The following is a 27,011-nucleotide window of genomic DNA, read 5'->3' on the forward strand; positions in this document are numbered from 1 at the left end:
AAAATATTTTAGAATATTTAAGAGTAGAAGAGTTTCTAGAATATATTTTGAGATATTTTTAAAAATTTTAAGAAAAATTAAACTAATTTTTAAATTACCTTATAGAGTACTTTTTAAAAATTTTTATTATATTTGAAAAACTAGTTTTTAAAAAACATTGCAAGAGAATTTGTGCTTGCTAGGGCCTAAGGATGAATGGGTTCCATGAAAGAATGAAAACCTGTTAATAAGGTTGAAGAAGCTGTTGGAATGTTGGATATGATTGAGGGAGGGGTTGGGTTCAGGGTTCGAGGAGGAAATATCCAATCCTAATGGGTGGGCTGATTTAGAACTTAGAAGCATGCATTCATCCGTAAACAAAAAGATGGCTAAAAATAGGGTTGGCAGCCGGACGGGGCAGTCCTTCCTTTCCGCCTGCTCCGTCACCCAATAACTCCCCCTTGTCTCTAATCCCGGACCAGCGGGTGCTTCCTCGTCACCTCACTATTATTTTTATTTTTTATGTCATTTTATTTTAATATATGTATAACACTAATAAATATATTTACTCGTTATTATTTTAAATTTTCAGCAAAAATTTTAACACGAGATAAAATATAAAAATCATTTTGACCTTGTGAACCCATTTCTTTATATTGAATATTACGTAAAATCTAAATCAATTGGCATTATTCTTTTATAAACAATATGTCATAACAAAACAAAAATCAACTAACACAAAAAAAATTAACCACAATTATTAATTTTAATGGGCTCAACCCAAAAATAGTCAATAAATAACATGTGTAAATGGTCACATAAAAGTACAAACTAGAGGTACAAATGAATCAAGCCACTTGTAAATCCTTACAAGCTAACTTGGTGAATATTGAACTTAAGTCAAGTGCGAGCCGACCAAGTCAAGCTATCGAATTCGAATCAAACATAGATAAACTCGACTTGTTAATTCGCGAGTTGATTAAGAAAATTACATACGGATGTATATGTCATTTTAATAGTAAAATTACATATATAATCGTAATATTTTTATTATTTATTAAGAAAAAATGAATATTTTATTTATTTTATAAAAAATAAAATATTTAATTTTTATTATTTTCAATTTTGAGTGGTTTGAGTTTGAGTTCAATTAAATTCGAATTTGAGGTCAAGTTTAAACTCAAATTTGATGATAAAATTGAGTCAAAACTCGACTTGATTAAAATCATAATACAAACTGATGTATTCATTCACTTCCTTAATTCCAAATTCCAATCCTATCACACCACAGTTAACATAGTATGTGACGACCCCACTTCTCCCAAGGGCGAACCTAAGGGTATCGGTGGGCCGCCTGCCTAACTCGCGCCAGGACTCAAAATTTAAAACAATAAAAGCCAGAAAATTCAAAAGAGTTCTAGATACAATCCCAAAAGAGTTATAATTACATTCTCCAAAAGTACCTGCTCACACTCTTACATCCTTATAATTACCACCAAAACCAAAATGTAGACCCTAAGGAGGGTTCTTATACAAACCACCAAAACTAAAACAAAAACAAACATACTATAAGTCCAACTATTACAATCAAACCTAACTATACTAGTGTGTGTGCCAAAAGTCCCCGCGTTGGCCCCTGCTAAGGAAAACAAAAGAAAATGGGTAAGTTGAATGCTTAGTAAGTAAACAGGGGCGAAAGCATAAATTCACGTAGCAACCATCACACAATAAGAGTAAAGCAAAAGCAGAAAAGAACAACACCATATAATAAGGATACGGGTGGCTCCAAAGCCAATTCATGTGTCATGTATGATCACCTGCCGACACTCCGTCGACCGCAAATAGTAGTCCGTAGAACCCCGCTTGTACACCCACCGAGCACGTTATCACCCTCACTGGCCAGTCACCTCACAAACTTGCTCGAGCGAACGAAATTGAACTTGCTGCGCAAGCTCGGTTCACAAACTTGGTCACCTTCTCGGTGAACCGGATTCACAAAATTGGTTCATAACATGAACCTACAAACTTGGTGACCTCAGACTAAGTTGGACTGATTTCGACCAAATCCTAACCGGCTCGAATAGTCCATACAGGTCTTAGATCGAGCCCACGAACTCACAAACTTTGCAAACTTCACAAACTTTACTCGAAAGTCGCACCGAGCCACAAGCTCAAGGGTTTTGGTTCCAAAAGATTCATATACATATGCCAAGTACAATTATACATTCAAATTAGGGTTTAGGTTGAGTGCGATAAAGTACACCCTCGCCTAAGTACCCTTTTCACACATCTCAAACACATAGCAAAGAAAACACACCAAACTGGCCTGAATACTTACTCAGAAACTGAAATAGCAAAAATACGAAGTCGGATCGAAATGAACAACAAGTAGTGGGCCCCACCAGTTCCGCCCAACTCACGACCGTCTGAAATAGGAGATTGTGTCACATAATATCGCAAACGGCTACTATCGTGCCTAAAACAAGCAAAACGGCAAAAACGACACGCGCGCACATAAATATGACGGACGGAAACGGAAACGGCCGTTAGCGGAAACGGCAGATTTGACACTCGTTTCTATTTTAATCATAAGTTGAGCTACGAATATCGGATTAAGGCGTATGAGATGCCATATCGAAGCTTAAAGGATGAACAACAACTGTTATGAAGACATCCAGAACCGAAACTGGAGGCTTCAGTCCCAAATGAACCAAACACAATCACTTACGAAATCTGGCCAATGCACAAATGGTCAGTTTTGAGTGCAAACTGTTTTCTATGCTACACATGGTCAAAAGAGCTGAAAATTGGCAGTTAGATGGTTCATTCCAAATGGAACAACTTCCATGAAGGTCGGCAATCCAAATTCGGAACGGAAATTGGTCATCAGGACCAAAACAGATCTGACCAGAAAATGGTCATTTTCAAGGGCAGGGCTTATTTGCTCGGCTATATCTCAGGTTTTATAAATCCGATTCATGAAATTCCAAGGGCGTTAGAAAGCTCTGATATAGGGCTATAAGTTTGGTGTTTTGGTCACAAGCCCAAACAGCTTGTAACCTAGTCAAATGTGAAGCCAAAGTTCCAGTAGTAAACTGTTCGGATATAAAAACAGTTCTGACATGCATTCTTATTTCGATCATAACTAGAGCTACGGGACTCGGATTTTGACGCACTTTATAGCGTTTCGAAGCTGTGACCAAGATCTACATTTCTTATGAAAGAGTCGATACCCAGATCGTACTCTATCAAAATCGAAAAAGTCACGGTCAGAAACTTTCCAAAAACGTAACAGAATTTGACGGTCAAAACAGGTCTGAGTATTTCGTTTATAACTCAGGATATAATAATCCGCTTAACCTGAAATTTTACAGACATATTTAGGACCCAAGGGGCTACGACTTTCATGTTTTGAGGAATTCCTAAATCCGTACATAGCATTAAGAAAAATGAAGCCGAAGTTCAGTCGTTAAACTGTCCTGTTTTTCCCAGTTTTGCCGTTATCGCGCGCCGAAGTCGCACGGTCCGTTCCTACGATTCTTATACCAGATTTCCATCCATTTTGATACCAAATAACCTTATGTATCTCAGTTCTTAATTGGTCCGAAATTCCCTTCCAAATCAGTCCAAATTTAACAAACATCAACCACAATCCCTAACCAAATTTCATTTGCACCAATGAACTTAATCCAACCTCTCACTAACCAAACCCTATCTCACTAACCATAAGCTAAGCTACATTAGCCTAATGGAGTCTAGGGTTTCTTAACCCAAATCAGATTTTTGCAAGTAACCAACCAATCACATGAGGCAATTCATCAAACATAACCACTACAAGTCCATTTCTCAACTAAAACAAGTAAGGAAAGCATTAAAATAAAAAACCCTAATTCTCTTAATCTTAAATCAAAATTTCAGCAACATCTCCATCATAATTAAACCATGAAACTTCAATATAAACTTCATATTCACCATACAAACCCATAATCATAGCATAATACATCATTTCCATATCTTAGAGATTAAAGCCCCAAAATTAATCTTTCAAAGAAGATAGCATACCTTCAAGTGAGTTTAGTAGATGATAAACTTTAACAATCAAGCTCTTAAGTGGTTGCTCCAAGCTCCCAAGACAAGATGCAAGCTAGAAATTGAAGATTTTTGAAGGAAAACTCTCTCCCTTGCTCTCAAGGAATTTCGGCCCCTCTCTCTCTTTTTCCTCTTAAATTTTTACTTTGATTTCTTCTAATTGTCTTATAAGACTAAGAGGTAAATAAGTCAAAGAAGACACAAGAGATATTTTAGGCCAACCAATCACAAAAAAGATGTTTTATTTGCCTTTAAACCCCTTGCACTTCAACCTAACTTTAATTCTACTCTTGCCCAAAAACATTTGATACTATTTCAATTAACTCCATAAGTCATAACTTAATCTCATTTAAAACATGTAATCACACTTAATCACTTTACTAATCGCTTCCTCATCTTAATCACTTATACTTAAACATACCATTCCCATAATTAAAACAATCAAATAATAACATTTATAACTTAGGCAAAATTAGGATTTTTTTTTAATCCCCACTTAAGCTTTCTAATAAATTGGAACACTAAAGGTTTGCTAATCATTCAAACTTACTAAACCTTTGTAATTAAAACAAATCCTATATTTACTTATGTCAAGGCACACACTAGAATATCGAATATAAATTATAGCTTGAACCTTATAATAATAATACGTAAATTAGGATTTTCAAACTTAACCGAATTAGGGTTTCCTTCCTAGCCATTAAACCCTAATTTTTTTTTCCATACCGAATATCAAATAACCCTAATATCGACTTACGAACGGACTGGGGTCTCACAATCTCCCCCACTTAGGACAATTTCGTCCTCGAAATTAATTCGTTGGTCAAAGCGTACCTTCAAGACCTGCCGAAGGGTCAATCGCCTCCTGTTGATCCATTGCATACACCCTTTCTGGCCCTTTAGGTCGATTGTCCCCTGCATTTGACGGCTTAGTTGTGGTCCCTTCAGTCGGTGGCTTAAGTCCTTCATTTTTCATCTTAGGACACCGGGCAATCAGGTGTTCGGTGCTACCACATTTGAAGCATTTGCGTACCGAACTATTCTTCCAGCAATTTTCATCAGTGTGATTGCCCCCACAGAAACCACAGGTTGGTTTAGTGGCCGTACTAGACCCTCTACGCTGGACGCTCCTCTGGGGCTCTTGCCTTACCGGACCTCGCCCAAAGTTGTTCAGGGTTCTTGTAGGTCGTGGACCATCTGTGCCTTTACTCGTCTTAGCTGGTGGCTCATTTCGTGAACTCTGTCCAACCGTTGTGTCATTCGAGCTGGGTTGCCTCCTTTTCCGGTCATGGAAGGCTTTAACCTGTCCTCTGAACATATCAAACAGGGAACACTCACCTATACACGCAAAATAACGTCCACTTCTCAATCACCAATTAAACCTAAAAGTAAACAAAGAACACATTACAATCCGTCTATCATGATTTGGATGAAATCAAGGATTACCCGACTACTCGGGAGTAAACGTATAAAATGACTTTTAAAGTGTCAATAGAGCATTTGGATCCGTGGACGGGAATTACTAGGGTTCATAAACCAACCCAAAGAGGTATTAGGTTTTAGAATGGTAAAACGGTCATTTTATTTGCCAAGCGGAAATATACAGGTTCAAATAGAAATTTAGCCATCGGCCACCTTTCAAAAGAGCCGGTAATATTTTCAGTAAATACGTCCAATTTGTCACAAAATACATTCGTAAAATCACTTTAACTTGCTCACATTACAAGAAGATAAACGGACGGCATGTCCCTTGTGTTTACCTATTTTCCAGCCATTAATGGCTTCATTATTTTCCTCAAAACAGTCCCAACATCTCATATAGAATAATCTCATGTCCAAAAGCCGTTCACTAGGCTTAAAGTCATATAAATACAAAAATAAATACAAAAATCAAGCTAAAAACATTTCCGGATAAAAACAGTTTTTGACACCATTTTGCGGTTTTGGCACCATTGGCGGTACGATTATCGGATGAAGGTGCAAGATACACCGTTTCGAAGCTAACAGATAGGGCTACAATGTTGAAAAAGGTCACTCAGTCCAGTTTGTAGTGTAACTAGGTCAAAATTGACATATATGAAACCAGAAACTCACAAATAGGTTGGCTAATCGTACAATTGTTAATCAGCAATAACTCTGGCTACCGAAGTCCGATTGAAGTGTATCCTATGGTGTTTCGAAGCTAAAACACAACCCTACATTTCTTATGAAGACCTCTAAGGCCAAATCATGCATTTTTCATGATCAAAAATGGAAAACTACACCAAAACAGAATTAAGACAAGTTGTTCGCTAGTAGTGGGCCCCACCGGCTCCGCCTAACTCACCACTGTCTGAAATAGAAGATTTTATCACATTATATCACAAACAGCTACTAACAGATCCAAAACAAGCAAAACGGCAAAAATCGGCACACGCGCTCGCGCGGAACGGCAAACGGAAACGGCCAAATCGGCCATCTCAAACCGTTTTGATCAAAAGTTAGGCTAAGAATATCGGATCAAGGTGAAGGAAACACCGTTTCGAAGCTATGAGGAAGGCCTACAATTCTCATGAAGACACCTTAAACTAGATCCGAATCAACACAAGTCAAAATCATGAAAAACAGCACCAGAAGTTTGCATTTTGAATGACAGACAGGGTCTGTTTACTGGACCATAAATTCTAGTTCACAAGTCCAAATCAGGAAATTCCAAAGGCATTAGAAAGTTGAGACATAAGGCTAAAACTTTGATGTTTTGGCCAAGACTTGAATCCATTCAGAACAGAACGAAAGTTGAGTGTCAAAGCACCCGTTAGAACTGTCCATATTCAAGGCAGTTCTGACGATTGATCTTGTTTTGTTCATAACAGGAGCTACGGAACTCGGATTTCGACGCACTTTATACCGTTTCGAAGCCAAAACCAATATCTACATTTCTTATAAAGGAGTTGACACCCAGATCGTACGGGATCAAAACGGAAAAATGCATGGTCAGAGGCTGACTTCAAAACGCAGCACAAACCAATGTTCAAAACAGGCATGAGTGTTTTGTCTATAACTTGGGCTACACTGATCCGTTTAAGGTGTTCTTGGCGGCGTTAAAAAACTAAGACAGAGTACTAAAACTTTTAATTTTTTGGCAAATGACTAAATCAGCACGGATCATAGTGAATAAACACAATCAATTGGATGAACTGTCCAAAACGGATCACTGGAAATATCCTAGGGCAGTGAGGGTATTTTGGTCTTTTCACTTGCTACATTGCTCCGAATGAGTTGAAATTTTGTAGACAACTATAAAACATCATTCTCTACAACTTTCATGTTTTATACTAAGTCTAATTCGGCCTCTAACATGATGCAATAAAATGGGACAGAACAGGGTAGCTTGGTTTCCAAATTCTGAAATTTGCACCTTTACTCTATAAATTCATATCTAACAAGTGCTCTATCATCAAACCCACCAATTACTATCTCAATAACATCAATTAAGAGGTAGATAACCATAATCAAGGCTGAAAATATAAACCCTAGTTAAACATCCCAACATACCATTGAACCCATGAAATTTTTCCCATAAATCCATCAAAACTATAACTTTAAACTTCTAGTTCACACATATAAGAAGTAGAGGGAAGTTTCTTACCAAATTCACCTTAATCCCTATATCAAGAAGCTGCCAAGACCTTCCTCTTCCCAAATCACTCCACCAAAACCCTTAAACTTCCTTGGAGATCAACTTTTGTGGAGGAATTTGCAAGATTATCGGTTGAAACTCAAGATTGAGGCTTGAAATTGAGGTGCAAGATGAAGTTTTTTCCTCTCTTGTTTTTCCTCTCAAGAATTTCGACCAAGACTAAGAAAAGGGGAAGAAATGAGGAAATTTTGGTCAAATTTCTGTTTTATGAAGGTTAAGACAAGTTGGTCAAAGTCCAAACCTGAAATTTTACAGGCATATTCAGGACCCAAGGGGCTACGACTTTCATGTTTTGAGGAATTCCTAAATCCGTACATAGCATTAAGAAAAATGAAGCCGAAGTTCAGTCGTTAAACTGTCCTGTTTTTCCCAGTTTTGCCGTTATCGCGCGCCGAAGTCGCACGGTCCGTTCCTACTATTCTTATACCAGATTTCCATCCATTTTAATACCAAATAACCTTATGTATTTCAGTTCTTAATTGGTCCGAAATTCCCTTCCCAAATCAGTCCAAATTTAACAAACATCAACCACAATCCCTAACCAAATTTCATTTGCACCAATGAACTTAATCCAACCTCTCACTAACCAAACCCTATCTCACTAACCATAAGCTAAGCTACATTAGCCTAATGGAGTCTAGGGTTTCTTAACCCAAATCAGATTTTTGCAAGTAACCAACCAATCACATGAGGCAATTCATCAAACATAACCACTACAAGTCCATTTCTCAACTAAAACAAGTAAGGAAAGCATTAAAATAAAAAACCCTAATTCTCTTAATCTTAAATCAAAATTTCAGCAACATCTCCATCATAATTAAACCATGAAACTTCAATATAAACCTCATATTCACCATACAAACCCATAATCATAGCATAATACATCATTTCCATATCTTAGAGATTAAAGCCCCAAAATTAATCTTTCAAAGAAGATAGCATACCTTCAAGTGAGTTTAGTAGATGATAAACTTTAACAATCAAGCTCTTAAGTGGTTGCTCCAAGCTCCCAAGACAAGATGCAAGCTAGAAATTGAAGATTTTTGAAGGAAAACTCTCTCCCTTGCTCTCAAGGAATTTCGGCCCCTCTCTCTCTTTTTCCTTTTAAATTTTTACTTTGATTTCTTCTAATTGTCTTATAAGACTAAGAGGTAAATAAGTCAAAGAAGACACAAGAGATATTTTAGGCCAACCAATCACAAAAAAGATGTTTTATTTGCCTTTAAACCCCTTGCACTTCAACCTAACTTTAATTCTACTCTTGCCCAAAAACATTTGATACTATTTCAATTAACTCCATAAGTCATAACTTAATCTCATTTAAAACATGTAATCACACTTAATCACTTTACTAATCGCTTCCTCATCTTAATCACTTATACTTAAACATACCATTCCCATAATTAAAACAATCAAATAATAACATTTATAACTTAGGCAAAATTAGGATTTTTTTTTAATCCCCACTTAAGCTTTCTAATAAATTGGAACACTAAAGGTTTGCTAATCATTCAAACTTACTAAACCTTTGTAATTAAAACAAATCCTATATTTACTTATGTCAAGGCACACACTAGAATATCGAATATAAATTATAGTTTGAACCTTATAATAATAATACGTAAATTAGGATTTTCAAACTTAACCGAATTAGGGTTTCCTTCCTAGCCATTAAACCCTAATTTTTTTTTCCATACCGAATATCAAATAACCCTAATATTGACTTACGAACGGACTGGGGGCTCACATAGTACTAGTGTGAATACCCGTGCTATGCACGGTACTTACATTATTGAAACAAATTAAAAGATTATACCAATATAATTAAAATTTAAGATTTGTCTAACAATAGTTCAAAATATGACAAAATTTGTAGATCATTCAAGAATTGCGTTTCCGCAAAGATGGATCTTAAAATAATAATAATTCATATTAGAAAATGAATGATATATGGATAGAAATAAATGTAATTGCATGTTTTATTTGATTTCAAAATAAAATACTTACAAACATTATGCACTCCATTTGATAATCTTGTACAAAGGTGCGAACATTTTTTACACCAATCAACTTTTAGTATGAAAATTAATATTGGTGGTTTAATTAATTCTATTGAATTTTGTAGAGTTCGTACTACAAAAAAATGTTCAGCGCGACTTGTATTTCTTGGAAGTAGACTTGCTGAACTTTTTAAAAATATTTCATTGGAATCACCATGGTGTGATTCGTATTGTGATCAGTTGTTTTTTTCTTTGTAATCTTGCAGGTTGAGAATTAAGACGCTATTGAAATCAATTATGGAACCAATGGAGGCTAATGGGGGCCATAACCCTCCTCCCCAAGTTTTAAAAATTTTAATTCATGTTATGTAAATATTTGTGTAAAATAAAGTTGGTTTTCCTAATTTTTTATAATTTTAGTTTATATTATGAGAATATATATACATATGTATATATGTGTGTGTGTGAATTAACTACATTTAAATTAATTTTTTTACTTAAAAAGGTTATTTATTTTTTACATTCCTTTATAATTAAAGTTAAGGTTTGATAATTTTGTACAAAGATGCGAACATTTTTTGCATCAATTAACTTTTAATATAAAATTTAATATTAATGATTTAATTAACTCTATTGAATTTTGTGAAGTTAATACTATAAAAAAATATTCAGTGAACCTTTTTTAACATAGTATTACTGTAAATAAATGTACTGCACTTGATAGGGCACTGGACGCTACGGGATATCCAGAATCAAAAAAGTCTCGAAGAACGCTCTCAAAATCTCCACCAACAACAACTGAGTCTGCCATATGCCAACGATGGCCTTATCATCAGCATCAGCGGCGGCGGCGAAAGCAGCAAACATAATGCTCCCAAACTCCTCCCCTTATAGTATTACTTGCGGTTTTAAACAATCCCAATATCGCAGTAGGACTGCTCCTGCTCCTTTTCCGATTGGCCGCCCCCTGCGGTTCGGTGACTTCTTCTCTGATTCTCAAATTAGTCTGGTCCACAAATGCACAACAACAACTGCAGCACCAACAACAAATTCTTCTCATCTTTCAACAATTACAGCTCAGGGTTCCGTAGGTACAAAAAGTAGAAGTTATAGGAGGAGGTCTCCCCTCCTTCCGCAAAATCTCCTCCCCACTGCCCTAAAAAATAATAAAGGACAGGTTTTTTTTCTGTTTTTCTTTCTTTCACTCTTATGTTAGCATGCCCATTTACGCGCTTTCTCCATTGGTTGCTTAAATGTAGATTATATTCCAGAGGCGAGTTATTACAAAGTTGAAGCTATTTTGAGGTGCATAGAGTTAAAATTCACCGCCCCCCTCTTTCCCCCCCTTTTTTCCCTTGATTTTTTATCCGGCATTGACCTATCCAATCTAATCGTGTTTTCTTTTTTTCCTTTTTCATTTTGGCTGTTAAATCTGAATTTAAGCTAGACCCTGGAGGGTTCCGCAAGTCTCTTCGGTAAGCCTGATCATTTATGTTGCGGATGATTGTAATCTCATATTGCTTCTTCAGTGTGGTGTTCACCAATGTAGAACTAATTAAGAAAACCAGCTCAGAATGCCTTATTCAACTCGTTAAGTTGTAGCAAGTTGCTCCGAGATGCAAACATATTAGTCTTGCCATTGAACTTTTAGTTGAAGTAGGTTGATAGTTGAGATTTTTAGTCTAACTAAAAGTGCTGACTGATTATGTTCTATCTGTCTGTATTTCTGAGTTTATGTAATCTAGGCATATATCTATATAATAAATTACAGAATGCTGCAATTGGTGTGGTTTGGAAGGACATGTGGACTGATGCTTTGGAGATTTCTTTTCTGACAAATTCTTGGTGAGCATTTCAGACTGAACCACCTGTACCTACCATTTTTCCCATTGTGTCAATGCACATAGGTCAAAAGCATTAATCGAAGCTTTCACCTTCAGACATTAGAGGTAATCCTATGGATGCTGGTTGTCTTCGGTGATATGATGGAAGATGTAGACGGAGTTGGAGATGGAGAAGGGGAAGGTGATAGGAAAGATAGACGAGGATGGCTACTCGCTTCATATATCATGCAATGAAACGTTCAAGCTTTTTGTTTTACAAATGCATACATGGTATGTTCAGAAGTCATCATCTACGGGAGGTCCAAAATGATAAAGACAATTGACTAGATATCACTAAGATGACTAAATGCTATTAATTAAATGAGAGAGACAATGCGCTGGCTCAAAGAAGATATGAAATCATTGTTTCATTAGCATGAGTCTTAAGGTATCTGCCTTTTACTCATTGAAGTTTAAGCTAGCTAACTATTTGCATACTAAGTTAATCCTGCCATATTGAGCAGCCAAAAGGATTCTCTAGCAATAGTTGCCATGTGGGCCATCACTGCATGGCGATCTCGATAAAACCCTTCTTCATCACCGAGTAAATTGTTTCTCATGGTAAGCCATCATTTTGGGTCAATTGTATACCCTTGTTGGCCGCTATAACCAGCTAAAAACTGTGGTACATATTACCACTAGGCTGAATGCTAAGGTCTGAGGTTGCTGGTGATGGTGATGGATGACAAGCTAAGGGTATTATGGAAAGCGTTGAGATTGACATGTGGAATTTACCTTTCTACAATGAAGGCATTCTTGATTATTTGTGGATGCTTGCAGCAATGCCCTTTAGTTTCTTATGTAAATAATATGGAGTTCTTTCCTGCGTTGTATTGATAGATTCTTGGATGGTGTTTCAGGTTGAGTAATGACTTGTAAGAAAAGTTATCCTTTCTAATCTTGGTGTAGAGTGCATATTCCAGATTTTATGTATACGTCAAGTACTAACATTTGAATACTCAGATTTGGAAACTTTTCTCAACATGGCTATTTGGACTTCTATAGTTCTCTGAGCTTGCTGTAACAGTTAGAATGATAGGACTAAATTAAACGCTCTTCTAAGTTTTCCTTATGGTTTTCACATATAGTTTGAGTTCTATGTCACAGTACTTGAGGTTCTAATGCCTTGCCTAAAGCAGGTGAACAGTAATTAATGTCTTACTATGCTGCCTAAAGCAAGTTTTATGACTGAATGTCGCCTTTCCTAGTTTACTGCCGCTAATGCCATTTGCATTCTTACTCTGGAGCTATAGCTATCAGTTTCTGTTGCCTCTGACCAGTGTGTGTTTAGACTTATAACATTCTCCATATTCAACATAGTTGAACACTTAATGTATAATTTTTTTCAAGGTAACTGTTCATTTTCCTTTGATATTTTTGATTCATCTGTATTAAAAGAATGTTTGCATATTGTTGAAGTAGTCCTAAAGCTTAAAGATACATGTTCCTAAACTTCATTTGTTGATATAGCGTGTATAATTGGTATGTCTGAATCAATGTAGCTCTCCCTTTCTTTTGAGAACCTCCTCAGTTTACTGTACTCCGTGTTTTTCCAATGAAGGCAATGTTGAAGATGGGCATTCGTGGTGTTACGGTTTCTGATGTGCAAGGCTTTGGTGCTCAGGGTGGCTTGACAGAAAGGCAAGCTGGTGGGTAATCTTTTTCTTAATGGTTCTGTGCCTCTGAATGTCCTTGTAGTTTAGTCCTTTTCCAGTCACAAGGCAAAGGTGTCTTTTATTCCCCTCAAACATTTACATAGGCAAAGGCAGATGGTGGATTATGCCTTTGGTTCTTTGCCATACATTTGATGCATTTGTAGTAGTTGCCCTTTTTTCCTTTTTTTTTTTAAATATGTTCATTTGCCCTTTGAAGATGACTATGTTTCAAATCTGGTCGTGGACAGGCTCTGAGTTTTCTGAAGATAAATTTGTAGCAAAAGTTAAGATGGAGATTGTTGTTGGCAAGAACCAGGTATTGTTAAATCCACTATGAAGATGTCTAACTCATGTTCTATAACAAATTGGTAACGATACTTTTATCCGAGTTTTGCCATGTAGTTTCTGTTAAGTATTGAGCAAGCTGCTGAATGGAGCAAAAGCATTTTTAGTTGGCTGAATTTGTGCAACTCATGTAGTACCCCACTTTTTTTTAGGTTGAAGCAGTCATAGAAAAGATAATTGAAGAGGCAAGAACTGGGGAAATTGGTGATGGCAAGATTTTTGGTAAGATTCCTTATTATGTTTGATTTTGGGTAGTGGAATTATTTTGCTAGCTTGAGCTTCTATTTTTCTTACAAAATGTTTGCCTCTTATACTGCTTAACCTTCTTATTTTGCTGAAAGAAAAATCTTTTTATAAAAGGAGAAATTCTAGAGTTAGCATCAGCTCCGAGCAGCTTTAGATTTTGCAGTAAAATGTCATCGTCTTTTTCCAAAGTAGTTTGTTATCTTTTCCTCCGTTGGTGGGATGGGCAACGATAAAATTCTGAACCCAGAATCTTTCTGCCTGCTGTCTGATAGGCTACGTCATTACTGCACATTGTACCAGAAAGCTAGGTGGTTTTAACTTATCAAGGGTTGCATTGACTTTTGAGGTAAAGCATGAAAGGATCTTCGTGCAGAGAGAAATTAAGACAGATGGCTTCCATTTAACCAACATTGATAAAAGAATGACTGCATCTTGCTTGTCCACCTTTGTATCATGATGCAATCTACCTTAGCCGAATGAAATTGTAGAAGCACAAGTTGGGGAAGCAAAGTCAGAAAGGCTTGTATGTTGCCTTGGAGAGTATTTGTAACTAAACACCCGGAAATCAAGGACCATAAGGATTGTGTTCTCTTAACAACTGTGTGTTAATGTTTGATTAGAAAAAAAAGAAAAAAATTTTAAAAAAAGGTCAAATATTTAGAGTTGTTTGATCTTTTGGCAATGAGCCTGAATCTAATACCAAATAGAATGTTGAGTTTGGTAATGCTGCTTGCTAAGAGAGAGAGAGAGGATCTGCTTAACCTCAGGTTTGTAGTATTTAGGTCATACATGCCGCAATTTGGTTGACATGCTTGAGCGTGTAATCACACGAATGGTCACTAAAGAACTAATAGATTTAGGCAAGTTCCAGTCAAATTGACATTGGTTTCCTGTTGTTGGTGCAGTGGTTCCTGTTGCAGATGTAATAAGAGTTCGCACAGGTAAATGTGCTTCCTTTGTAGGCATAGGGGTTTAAGCTTATTTTAGTGGTGGAAACTGCTGGAACTGATAGGAATTGCGTATCGGAACTGAGTTGTAAACTGTGCTGAAACATGGTTGGTGGTGGTACTATTGCAGGTGAGCGGGGAGAATAGGCTGAGAGGATGATGGGAGGCCGGACTGACATGTTCTCTGCTGCTGAATCACCAGCTGCTTAAGTTTCTGAATGGAGGACGTGGGAATTAACCAAAATGTACTAGCCGGCTAGTGGTTGAAGAGGGAAAACCGAGGGGGGAAGTGGCCAGGATTTGGGTGGAAGACCATTGCTTGAAAAAACGATGGTATGTAAATTAAAATAAAGGTACAAGGAGGAGATGCTGCAGAGCAGCAGAATTGCAAATCGTCTTGTATCCCAACCCTTGTCTTGCAAGAGGCGAGGAAAATAAAAAGGTTTATGATAGTAATTCCAATTTTTAATTAGGCCAAAATCTAGATAGATCCAGTTTTTAAGGTCTAATGATCCAAATTGTGTCAGACCATTTGATGAGATGGTGTAGTACAATTTAGAGCATTGTGTTTTTTAAGATCAGGGCTATCCAAGTATGAACCATTTAATGGCCAAAACTAAATAAACAAAAAAAAAGGGGGTCAAATCAGTAAAAAATTTTCCCTCTTTTTTTTGGCATTTTGATCATCTATTTTGAATTGAGCAAATTATGCGAATGGCTACTGAATTTCTAGAATCGGCAAGTTTTGATCACTGAAGTATTGAAAGTTTAGATTTTGGACTATTCCGTTTAACTCTACGTCAAATCTGAGTGTCTATATGATTCACGAGGTAAAAGAAAGTTGTTCGAAATTTAAACTTGAAATAGTTCACTGATCGAATCATATTTTTAATAATTTATTGGTCAAAATCATATTTTTAATAGTTCAATCATAAAAAGTCTGATGATTCCAAAAGTTTAGGAACAATAATACCTTTCGATCACTCCAAGTTGACACATTTTTGAAGGGAAATGGTCGTTAAGGGTAGGGCTGCAAACGAGCCGAATCGAGTCGAGTTTTGAGTTATTCGAGCCGAGTCTCGATTAAATTTTATCAAGTTCGAGCTCGACGAGCCGGTAATTTTCGAACTCGAGCTTGCAAAAAAATTAAAAATAAATATTTTATTTTTAAAAAAATAAATAAAATAATATTTTTTCTGAATAAATTATAAAATATTAAAGATATATACGTAATTTTACTATAAAAATAAAAAATAAAAAAAATATATATATAATATACGTAATTTTATTATTAAATAAAAATAAAAGTTAATATTCTTATCTCGAATTCGAACTCGAGTTTAACTGGAGCCGACTCGAGCTTGACTCGAACTCGATTCGTTTGCAGCCTAGTTAAGGGCTGAGTTGACAAAGGGAAATATAAAAAGTATGGAAGTTATTGTTAAGAATTTTAAAAAATTAATCTATTAATTTTTATTTCAATTCTTTAAATAAAATAACTTTTAACTGAAGCTCTTATCTCCACGTGGACCTAAGGCGGCCGAGGCCGGCAGATTAATATAACACATCAAATTTGGGGCAAATGAATCCAATCCAATCCAAACCAAATGAACGCAAATTGAAGGGAGGTGTATGCTGGTGGCTAGGTAAGGGAGCCGTGGGCACTGTCTGGAGAGGTGAGGTTCAGGGGCGGGTGATAAATGGCCGAGATGGAGAAGGAGAAGGGCTGGAATAGTTGTAAGAATACTAAGAAAGGAGGAGGAGGAGGAGGAGAGCAAGGGTTTTGCAATGACTACGTGTACAGGATCAGTACCGCGGAGGAGTGGGCGGAACTGCAGACAAGTGGATCTACTTTTGGCCGACAAATTGATAAATCAACCGGCTGTATTCATCTCAGCAACCTCCACCAGGTCAGGTTAACCGGAAACTCAATGTGCCTATACCGACTCCCTTTTCTTTTCGCTTGTTTCCATTAATTTTATTCGTTACTCGTGCTACTAAACCAGTACCACTAGTATTTATTTATTTTTAGCTATAATTGTAGTAATTTATTTAGTTGTGCTTAGGGTTCCATCCCATTATACTTTCGTTTATCCAACGATGAAACGAGATTGATTGATTTCCAAACATTTTACCTTTTTGGATCCCGTCTGCTTACTCTAATTCCTTCACACTTCGTAAGATGATCAACAACAAAAAAAAAAAAAAAAAAAAAGATTTTGTTTCATCCAATTTGGGAAAGAATCCGAATTCAGCTACCAAAGTGAGGTAAGAGGGGGTTGTTTTGTTTATCAACAAGCTTTAACAACATGCAGATGCAGATGCAGTCATGTCGTCGAGCAGTAGCAATATTTTAGAGCTCGCTCGCTCGCTGGGTCGCACTCTTTTTTATTTCAAGTAGAGAGTATAATTGATCTTTGTTTGTGAACAAAACTCTACCACCGACTCACTCCACACTAGGATCGCTTACCTGCATCTTCAGCATGCTTCTACGTACGAATACAAACCCAATTTTTTATTTTTTCTGTGACCCGAAACATGTTTCGACTCGAACTGTTTAAGACTCGAGCCGACGCACCAAATCGGGGATACGCCGTGGCCTCTCACGAGGTACCCAAGTTGGACAGGGAGTTCAAGCTTGAGGAAAGATTTGAACCAGGATCTCATCCAATCCAAGAGCCCGTTTTATTGCTAGGCCATCCCTGGAGCCAACTTCAAACCCAACTTGTTCAGGCGCTCACAATAATACAAAGATAAATCTTCCGGGCAGCCATTTCTTTTCAAGGATTATCTGGCTTTTGCCAACACTAGTGACAGTTGGCTGCTGCGTTTGTAGATATTGAAACAGGGAGTCCCTCCACGAAGCAGTTTGTGCGGCTAGTATAACTTCTCTAGAGCCAACCCCCTTTCTTCTCCCTCCCTTCCTCCACCTACCATTATTGTATTCAAACTAAACTACTGCATAATCAACAGTTGTGCCATCTCTTCTTCTGACTTTGCAGGTTCAGTGGGTTTTACACAACTTTTTCCTGAACTCTAAGGGACAAGACTTGTTCCTGCTCCAAATCGATGCTAAAAAGGTAAAAAAATTTCCACACCATACTCACGGATGATGCTGAAAAGCAAGCAAGCGCTCTCTTTCATCGCAGATTATTTACATGGGCCAACTTGCTTGCAATATTTGGATGGAGCTGATAGAAATTATTTGTGCCCTTGTGCAGCTTGGTGATGGTTTGGTTTATGAAGCCGCTGCGGACGACTCCTCTAAGGTCTTCCCTCATTTCTACGGTCCATCTCGAAGTTTTGGTCCTCTTCCTCTGGATGTTGTTACTAAAGCGGAGAAGATAATTCTATCAGATGCCAAATTCACCTGCTGTTTGCTCAGTTAAATTTAAAAAAAAAAAAAATTAAGGGTCTTCTTCTTTATCGCTTTCTTCCCATTTGAATTGAAGCTGAAAAGCTGTTTATGGTATACAAAGTCGATCCAAATGCCTCGGACTTACCAACTTGTATTCGGAAGAATCCTCCAGTTTTGTTTTAGATTTACATATCCTAATTGCTTTGCAATTGGAATATGTGCGAGAGCCATTGGTTGAACAGTTCAAATATGCTGTGTGGAAGTTTCTGTTCCTCGTCAATTATATACTTTTATGCTCACACACGACTAATGTATTACTATGTAATTATACATATAGGTAGGAGTATTAGTGAGGCATTAAAAACAGATTTTAATTTGATTACTATGTAATTATACATGTATGCTCGCTTGTTGTTTCAGTTAATCAAAAATTTGATTAGAGTTTGAACCGATCAAGTCGAATCTGAATTCGAATTCGATCTCAAGAATATTTAATTCGTTGATTTTATATTTTTTATTTTAATAGTAAAATTATATATATTTAATATTTTATTATTGTTTTAAAAATTATTTTTTAAAAAAAATAAAATAATTATTTTTTTTATTTTTTTAAGCTTGAGCTTCACTCGACTTGAATCTGAGTCAAATTCGAGTTCGAACTTTACATTAAAAGTTTATTGAACTCAAGTTTCATAAAATTAAGTCAAAATTTGACTCAATTAAATTAAAATTTAATTCGATTTAACTCGTTTACAATCCTAATTAGGTTAAAATTCAATTAGATTTGACTCGTTTACGGTTCTAATTAGAATTTAAAAAAAATTTCCCAAAAGCGGGGCTCTTTGGAATGATTTCACATCACCTAGTCTCCCATGGTGCTGTTTTGTCTTTTGCTTTTTGAGATACGAGCAACCGGCTGAATAGGAGAGGGGTTAAGGCTTACTGGCTTAGGAAACATATTCACGGGATTCAAGAATAAAAATACTTGTATTCTACTATTGACCTGTGGACCTTAATAGCTAGTTTGGGAGGATGGAAATGAAAAGAAAAGAAAGGTTTTGAAGGGATAAAAAAGTTTTTCCATTGTTTGGGAGCTAAAATGAGAAGGAAAAGAAAAGAATAGGAAAGATTCCACTGCACTTCATCTTTTGGAAAACTTTCCGCCCAATGTTGGGCGGAAAGGGAAGGAATGGACAGAAGTTTATGTTGGTTGTTAGCTCAATGTGGCTCTGACCTTGTTCCTTTTTGCTGCTTCCATTACTTCATTCCACCAATAGGAAAAGTTACCTGACTGTGCCAATATCTCATCCCACTGAATTGGTGCCATCTTCCACACCTCCCTAGCTCTCCTGCAGCTAAGCAGCATATGCTCTATGGTTTCCACTTGTTCGCCACATCCTTTGCAAATTGGATCACCCTTCCCTGTCCTTTTGTAGACCTGGTTGTTCACTGGTAGAATTCCTTTAATGCACTTCCACAAAAAATGTTTCAATTTTCCTTTTACGTTTAGCTTCCATAACTTCTTCCATATGTTGCTGAAATTGCTTGCCACACTTGTTTCCCCCAGAGCTTCTTCTTTGTTTTTCCTTTGTTCACTCCAGTCACACAAAAGTTTATAACCCGACTTTACAGTGTATTGACCAATTTCACTATGTATCCAATAGTTGTTGTCCTCTCTCCTTGACAAGCTAACGGGTATCTGCAGGATCTTTTCAGCATCTTTTTTGTTGAAAGTTGAAAAAATTACGTACTTGTTCCATCGGAAACCCCTAATCAAATCTTCAACCTTAGACACATCACAGTTGGGAGGTTTGTCTGTTTGCACTCTACCATCCTTATTTCCTGGTATCCACCCATCGTTCCAGATGTTTATACTTCTGCCATTTCTCACCTTTCTTCTTGTTCCCTCCTGCACCAGGTCTCTTGAATCCATTAGACTTTGCCACATCCAAGAGGACTGTTTTGGTACTTTGCACTTGAGAATGGATTCATTGTTGAAATATTTCGCCTTCAACACTTTGCTCACCAGTAAGTTGGGGTTGGTCAGGATTCTCCATACTTGTTTCTCCAGAAGAGCTTTATTAAAGCTCTGCACTTCTTTAAAGCTCTGTAAGATTCCACCATTTCTCACCCCTTCTGTCAATTAGACGGACCCCCTTGGAGTGACATCTGGTTCGCTCTGTAGAATACCAGCCACTGGCGCCGGCTGTAATTCATGGCCACTCCTCAGGTCCATCAAAAAGAGGAAGAATCAGACGGGTGCGCATCTTCTTAGACAATACTAACAGGCCAGACCAGGCCATCCTTCCCTCTTTCCAAACAACGCTCACTGAATCGTTTTAATGGTTTAATCAACAGGGCGACTGCTTGAACCAAAAAGACCAGGTAGAAATAAGAATAGAATCAACAGGGCCACTACTCCCATTTTTCAAATGTTTTCACTCTTCTTTTCTAGATTACAAGGCAAAATAAAAAAAAAAATGGTAATCCAGCTATTTCTATTCATTAACATGCGGCAATCTATATTTGTTACATGGGAAAAGAAAATAAAAAAAAATAGCATGGTTAGCACAGGACGTACTAACCATAGTGAGGATAAACATTAAGCAGAAACTTTTCCTCTGCTAATACAGGGAAAAGGTAATAAAACACATAAAACGATGGCGAAAGGTATATGGGAAAAAAATAAAACAATATTCAAAAAGTTCTTTTCAACGGAGCAAGCATTTTCTTTTCTCCCAAATTCAGCATGTATAATCAGAAATTAAGGAATGAGCATTGCTTTCTAGCATGCTCTGGGATCAACTTCACCATAATCTCCATTGGCACCCCATTGAGCTCTGAGTAATAGCCAGCACAACCAAAAAGGAAAACAATCTGCATCAGAAATGCCAAGGGCAGGTATTATGAAAATTTTCATTCAAAGACTTGCTACTTACCATGAGGTCTAAAGTTGAACAGTGGAGGCAGAAAACGCCCATTTGGTAGGTGGGTATTGGGATCCCGTAATTCGTCAAAGAAGGGATGGATCAATGCCTCCAACTGCATTGGCAGTGAGCAAGTGGAGAGAGAAACATGAAATCATAATCATGGGATATTAAAGCACCAGAAAAACAAATAATTTTACAACCACTATTATGGGTGAGAAGCATAAACAGAACGTATGTCATTTCATGCGTGTTTTTTCTTCATGGTCATGAACTCACAGCTGTGCTCCGTAGACTTGGAGAATACTGCAATAGCCTTGAAACAAGGTCCACTGCTTCAGGAGGCATGCGCTTGTGGAATATCTACAAAGATGAGCAACCTGTAAATTGAAGGAATACAAGCAAAACAAGTTCTAAAGACAACACAGGAGGCATGTAACTATATCCTTCTTACCTTGTGCCATGGGTGTGCCTTGATTTGAGGAAATTTAAACTCTGTGTAGTTGGGATTCATACATTTGATTTCCTCCCTAGTTGGGGTTCCCAAAACCTGCACATGAGCAAGCACGTCCTAGTCTCATACCAAGTAATTAAAACACAAAATCCATCCTACACCGGTAAAAGCAGCATATACCAGAAAATGTGACTAGCAACTACAATAACAACTCTACCAATAATGGCCAACATGTCAGTTTTTATTAACAATAATAATCTTGAAACACCTCGTACTCCATGGTTGATATGGCCTTGACAACTAAATACTACGCACCTTTATGATTTCCACAAGCTGATCAACTCCACTTTCACCAGGAAAGAGAGGCTGAAAGTTGCACAAACACATCTTAAATAGAATTAAAACAAAACCCTGTAAAAGAAGAAGAAAAAAAGAAGAAGAAGACGACAATTATGACGTCTACCTGTCCCAGCAATAATTCAGCCAAAACACATCCAGAGGACCAAATGTCGATTGCAGTAGTGTACTCAGTCGCACCAAATATTAGTTCAGGTGCCCGATAGAACCTAGAGCAAATGTAGGAAATATTGGGCTCACCTTTTACCTGCACATTGAGCAGATTATAAAATCAACTGATTCAAGAACAGAGGCAAGATAAGACAATATTCATTTATCAGATGGAAACTTTGAAGCAGATACAAACCAGCACTTTTGCACTTCCAAAATCGCATATTTTGACTTGGTGAGTATGTGGATTAATCTGCAAATGAAAAGAATCACTGCAAACTTTGACATCTCTCTTACAAATAAAAGCCCCAAGAATTAAATAATTAAAAGTTCATAAGGATTTTGCGTGCCATGCCATTAGGTTCACTGCAAACAAACACTCATTAACAAAATCTAAGGTTATTACTACAACATCATCAAGCAAAGTGATGTAAAGACAAGTTTAGTTCCTGCATACAAATGTTTGACCATGATGGCGATAATTCGCTCCACAATGAAAGTAACCATAATTTCCAAGAGAACACAGACACAAATAAGAACAAACTAAATATGTAATATGTATTGAGTACACTTATACACTTACCAAAAGATTTTGAGGTTTAATATCCCTATGGCATACTCCAATAACCCCATGGATGTAGGCCAGTGCTCCGAAAATCTACACAAAAGCTCACAGCAATAAGTAGAACTTTCAGCACAAAACACGAGAAAGACTTAATTGGAACAATTAAGCTGAAAACAGAATATCAACGTCCGATACACAGGCCAGATACATGCCTGATAAGTGTACAACTTGACATAAATTGTCGGCATCCTCTGGCTCATCTTGCTATAATGTTTTATAACGCGATGAACAGTCTCAGGGACATACTCCAGCACTAAGTTGAGGAAAAGCTCTTTCTTTTCGGTGGTTGAAAAGAAGCAGTGCTTCAAGGAAATGACATTAGGGTGGTCCAGTAAACGCATAGTTTGTAACTCCCGGTTCTTGTATCTCTTATCTTGAAGAACCTTCTTTATTGCAACAGTTTCACCAGTCTCTAAGCATTTTGCCTGTAAAACCACAAATACCAGAAAGTCAGAGGGAATTAAACGACATAAGAATGCGGCATCTGTGGTAGAGCCAAGACCCTAGAGTAAGGGGCTTCAATCTCTGACAGCACCATGGAATGAAATTGGGACTGAAAGACCAAACAATCTACTCAATACTCAAATTTAGTTTGGTTCGGTAAGAGTTCATTCGAATTTGATTCGCGAATTATCAAATCAATTACGAATAGTATTTTGTGTTTGGTCAATTTTTTAACTCGACTCGAGCTTAGCTTGATTACCATACAATTGGAAATATTCAAGCTACTAAAGCTCAACTCGATAAAAAGTTGTTCGAGCTCGGCTTGATAAACAAAATTGAACACAATCTCAAATTTGTTAAAATAATCAAACAAATTTGACTACAAAGATATTTAGGTTCCACAATTAATTTTAAGTAAATCCAAAATTCTTCTAACGGTGACAATTATGAACTTTCAATTATTTGGGAGTCAATGTAGATAGAAAAGAGAATTTGATAAAATTTAGTGGGAGCAAATAAAATGCAACTTTAAAAACTTTTAAATTTTCTAAGCTTAAAAGTTAATTTTCCCAAAATGAACTGGTGTCCATTGGCCCCACTTGTTTACATGTGGCTCCGCCACTGTGCTGCATTATCTAGCGCCAGTATTTCCCTCCACTAGAAAATGCATATCAATGGAACGCTGAGGAGGTAACTAACCTGGAAAACTACTCCGAAGGATCCTTGGCCAACAGCACGCTCAGCCATATAGCTGATTGTCTAGCACAGAAAGGCATAACTATCTCAACATACAATCCGCGCTCATAAGGCGCCGTCTTGTAGCAGGAAAAAAGAGACAAAAATTCTCACCTGCTTTGGCTGGCCATTCTTACCCCCAACAGTGGTCACAATTATATGTCCAGCCTCTGTTCCATTACCATTAATGACAGTTGCTTCCATTTCCTAGATGGAAAATAAAAAAAAAAAAGAAATGATTTATACTGGAAGGTGTAAGATCATGATGAAAAGAAATCCAATGCCAAAAGAGCTAAAAACAAAATTGAGAGACGAGGATACGAAAATCGTACCTTATCGTCGCTGATTCTGAGGTCATTCATCTCTTGAGGTAATCTAATAAGAGCAGTGGTATCTCTAATGGCAGAAGCAGCAGTTATGGCAGTCATTTGTTAGGACTGAAGGGGCCTGAATGGAGAAGAAGAATCAAGAAAGCTCCTGTCAAGAATTTGTTGACCGAATCAATTAGCAGAAGTGCAAGACTCTACAAAATACTCACAGGTATTTGCTTTGAAAGGGGTTTGCTTGTGGGCGGTGTTTTTGTTTGTTTGGGGGGAGGGGGGGGGGGTTGTTGTTGGAGGGGATCACGAGAGGTTTAATCTCTCAACATGAAAAGAAGAAAGAAAAAGAAAATCGCACACGTCCTGTGCTGGAGCAGCAAATGAAACTCTAAAACAGCATACATGAATCCAGCACACAAACGCTCGTAAAAGCATGGAAACAAGCTGCTACTATTGTATGAATCATTTTAACTACAAACTTGCCAGCTTCAGATCCTGACGACAGAAGGTGTGTATTAAAAAGAGTTGCTCCGTGCAAGAAATCCATGGCAGATCAAAGAGGTCAGTACAAAACGGTGCCCGTAGTAATGGTTGCCGTGATTTGGGAAAATTTTGAAATTAAAAAAAAAAATTGTATAGAAAAAGCTGGAAGGGATCAGAGTATTTACAACTTGGAGTAGTTACTTTCTAGGGGACGTAAATTCATTTGTCAACACTCTTTCTACCTTTCATCTTATACTGCATAACAATGCTAGTAATTGGAATTGATAGGGAGTGAGAAAGCAAACCCTAGAAAAATTTTGGATATATTATTTTCGTATTTTAAGGAAAAAAATTCGGGTAGTAGTAAGGCCAGTAGTAGGGGAGAAACATTCCAATCAGCAACGTTAATCATAGCATAGAAATTATTAGACAAAGCAAGTGAAAAATGGAAGAAAAACACGGGTGGGATGTTGAAAATGAGAAAAGCCGGATGGGCATTCGGGATTTTTTGGGGGGGGGGGGGGGGGGGAGGGTGTTTGGCTCGCTCTGTGAGAGAGAGAGAGAGAGACTCACTCGGGGCGGGCATTAAAAGAAGCGGCGATCTGGTGGCGGTGGTGCATTTACAGGACTAAACCAAATATGGGGGAAACGTAGCAACAGATACTGAAGGTGCTGCTGCGATCCATATCTAAAAACCCAAACCTAATGAGGGGAAATTCAAAGCAGGATGGCTGGTCCAAATTCTAGTTGTCAAAGGCTTAAAGCCACCAGCAACAAGCTTGAACTTGTCTTTCTTTCTTTCTTCTTTCGGAGATTGAAATTGAGGTGAGGAGAAACCAAGCAAAGCATTGGTGTGTACACTGAACATCGCAGTAGGATTTTTTTTTTTTTTGGGGTTTTATTAATTTTTACTAGTAGTACTTTATAGGGGTTTTGACAGCGGCCGCCGGCCGGTACTTGCCGAGTGACATCCCGTCCCTCCGGCCGCTATCGGCTGTTACTGCACTGTTCCTGAGTCCTGACTCCCGAGAGCTGTTAAACTTCACGGTGGCTCGAAATCTCGTCAGAGCTCGGCTTGACAAGGCTTAAGCTCGATTGGTTAGTTGCGATAAACGAGCCGAGCTCGAACTAGAAATGTGTTCGTTTAGTTAATGAGTCGAGCTTAATATCTGAATAACTCATTAGAACTCGTTAATAAAGGGCATATTTATCATTTTAGAAGTCAAAAATATAAAAATTAAAAATAATATATTTTATTAAGGTTAATTTGCACGAGATCGAGTTAGAGCCACATGTACATTTGACGAATCAAGTTCAAACACATTTTAAAGCTCATTTGCTTAACGAGCTCGGCTCGAATTAAGCTCCAGTATGGTTCGGCTCGATTAACAGCTCTAATTGTAGTCCTAGCATGCAATTGCTATTTAGCAATTTGGTGGGATTTGCCTAATTTTAAACAATAGTTTTATTGGATCCCATTCCTTTTTGTCCTGATTTTTAGGCACCAATATTCAATGCCTACCCAATGTGTGCGATCAAAAATTACATAATTATAGTCATATATTTTAAATAAAATTTTTATTACTGAAATAATATTTAATTTTTTAAATATTTTTTATAAAATAAATTTAGATTGGTAGCTGATAAATGTTTAGGGATAGTTATGTTGAAAATATATACTTAAAAGTAAAAATAGTCATAGTTATAAATAGTTTAATGAGATAATTTCAAAAACCTCTCTTGAGGTTTTTGACAATTTCATTTTTCTCTCCTAAGATTTTAAAAATTTTACTTACTTCCCCATTTGTCAGTCATTTAAGACCCAATGCTTACATCACTAATGGCTAAATGACTTTATTACCCTTATAATTTAGGATAATTACAGATATATGTGAAGGAAAAGAGTTAAAATTTTGCTAACTACATTAAGCATGATTTAGATTGTAAAAGTTAATTAATTTGCCATTTAAACATAGAGCCAATATTAGGAGCATCTTTTTTAATTTTTACATGCTTACAAGTAAAAGAAATTAGACGTAATGCAATTGATAAACTAAAGGATTTAGACATGAGGAACAATTGAACAGTTTTCAAACTAAATTAACCATAATTTGAAATGAAAAAAAAAACTAAATTGGCATTTAAAGAGGATCCAACACTAGGCATTCTTTTTTCAATTTATGCACTTGATAAATAAAAGGAATTAAATATAATTAGATTTCAGTTGAGTTAAATTTTCTTATAATTGTGCTGATAGCAAGAATCTTAAGGTATGGAAAAAAAGTTTTGTTAAATTTTGGAAGTTGTTATTTTTTGTTATGGATAATAAAAATTT

The 27,011-nt window shown here is 36.9% G+C and overlaps 3 protein-coding genes across 7 annotated transcripts; 2 read left to right on the top strand and 1 right to left on the bottom strand.

Moving 5' to 3' along the window:
* Positions 1 to 10,464: 10,464 nt before the first annotated feature.
* LOC113694499 (uncharacterized) lies at positions 10,465 to 15,303 on the top strand. 2 transcript variants are annotated; one of them, XM_072066320.1, is made up of 8 exons: positions 10,466 to 10,838; positions 11,007 to 11,052; positions 11,195 to 11,222; positions 13,192 to 13,279; positions 13,534 to 13,601; positions 13,783 to 13,852; positions 14,782 to 14,817; positions 14,954 to 15,303. In XM_072066320.1, the coding sequence occupies exons 1-8, from the start codon at positions 10,559 to 10,561 to the stop codon at positions 14,968 to 14,970; spliced, it is 633 nt and encodes a 210-aa protein (XP_071922421.1). In that variant the 5' UTR covers positions 10,466 to 10,558; the 3' UTR covers positions 14,971 to 15,303. The 2 variants fall into 2 exon arrangements, with proteins under 2 accessions (XP_071922419.1, XP_071922421.1); XM_072066318.1 differs by lacking the exons at positions 11,007 to 11,052; positions 11,195 to 11,222 and having other exon boundaries at positions 10,465 to 10,924.
* Positions 15,304 to 16,362: 1,059 nt separating this feature from the next.
* LOC113736080 (uncharacterized) lies at positions 16,363 to 18,480 on the top strand. The gene is made up of 3 exons (XM_072066324.1): positions 16,363 to 16,733; positions 17,826 to 17,903; positions 18,045 to 18,480. Exons 1-3 carry the CDS (start codon positions 16,524 to 16,526, stop codon positions 18,210 to 18,212), a joined length of 456 nt encoding a protein of 151 aa, XP_071922425.1. The 5' UTR covers positions 16,363 to 16,523; the 3' UTR covers positions 18,213 to 18,480.
* A 2,170-nt stretch (positions 18,481 to 20,650) lies between these two features.
* On the bottom strand, positions 20,651 to 25,723 carry LOC113736068 (shaggy-related protein kinase alpha-like). Of its 4 annotated transcripts, none has more exons than XM_072066338.1 (13): positions 25,250 to 25,723; positions 24,206 to 24,320; positions 23,988 to 24,080; positions 23,838 to 23,897; positions 22,847 to 23,119; positions 22,653 to 22,727; positions 22,266 to 22,322; positions 22,026 to 22,166; positions 21,878 to 21,928; positions 21,563 to 21,658; positions 21,388 to 21,471; positions 21,121 to 21,223; positions 20,651 to 21,021 (listed from the first exon to the last, which is right to left on the bottom strand). In XM_072066338.1, the coding sequence occupies exons 2-13, from the start codon at positions 24,299 to 24,301 to the stop codon at positions 20,939 to 20,941; spliced, it is 1,212 nt and encodes a 403-aa protein (XP_071922439.1). In that variant the 5' UTR covers positions 24,302 to 24,320; positions 25,250 to 25,723; the 3' UTR covers positions 20,651 to 20,938. The 4 variants fall into 4 exon arrangements, with proteins under 4 accessions (XP_071922439.1, XP_071922440.1, XP_071922447.1 ...); XM_072066339.1 differs by having other exon boundaries at positions 24,206 to 24,350; XM_072066346.1 differs by lacking the exon at positions 25,250 to 25,723 and adding an exon at positions 24,677 to 25,186.
* Between the last annotated feature and the right edge of the window lie 1,288 nt (positions 25,724 to 27,011).

This window comes from Coffea arabica, chromosome 1e (genome assembly GCF_036785885.1).
Source record: "Coffea arabica cultivar ET-39 chromosome 1e, Coffea Arabica ET-39 HiFi, whole genome shotgun sequence".
NCBI classification, from domain to species: Eukaryota; Viridiplantae; Streptophyta; class Magnoliopsida; order Gentianales; family Rubiaceae; genus Coffea; species Coffea arabica.

Bases quoted from the DNA above. Each gene is read 5' to 3' on its own strand.
- LOC113736080 (XM_072066324.1), top strand. From the start codon at position 16,524: ATGGCCGAGATGGAGAAGGAGAAGGGCTGGAATAGTTGTAAGAATACT. The intron at 16,734-17,825 runs GTCAGGTTAACC...CTGACTTTGCAG, and splicing joins ATCTCAGCAACCTCCACCAG to GTTCAGTGGGTTTTACACAA. The intron at 17,904-18,044 runs GTAAAAAAATTT...GCCCTTGTGCAG, and splicing joins TCCAAATCGATGCTAAAAAG to CTTGGTGATGGTTTGGTTTA.
- LOC113736068 (XM_072066338.1), bottom strand. From the start codon at position 24,301: ATGACTGCCATAACTGCTGCTTCTGCCATTAGAGATACCACTGCTCTT. The intron at 22,323-22,652 runs GTAAGTGTATAA...TTTCATTTGCAG, and splicing joins TTAAACCTCAAAATCTTTTG to ATTAATCCACATACTCACCA. The intron at 21,472-21,562 runs GTAAGAAGGATA...TCATCTTTGTAG, and splicing joins AGGCACACCCATGGCACAAG to ATATTCCACAAGCGCATGCC.
- LOC113694499 (XM_072066318.1), top strand. From the start codon at position 10,559: ATGCCAACGATGGCCTTATCATCAGCATCAGCGGCGGCGGCGAAAGCA. The intron at 10,925-13,191 runs GTTTTTTTTCTG...TTTCCAATGAAG, and splicing joins TAAAAAATAATAAAGGACAG to GCAATGTTGAAGATGGGCAT. The intron at 13,853-14,781 runs GTAAGATTCCTT...TTGTTGGTGCAG, and splicing joins TGGTGATGGCAAGATTTTTG to TGGTTCCTGTTGCAGATGTA.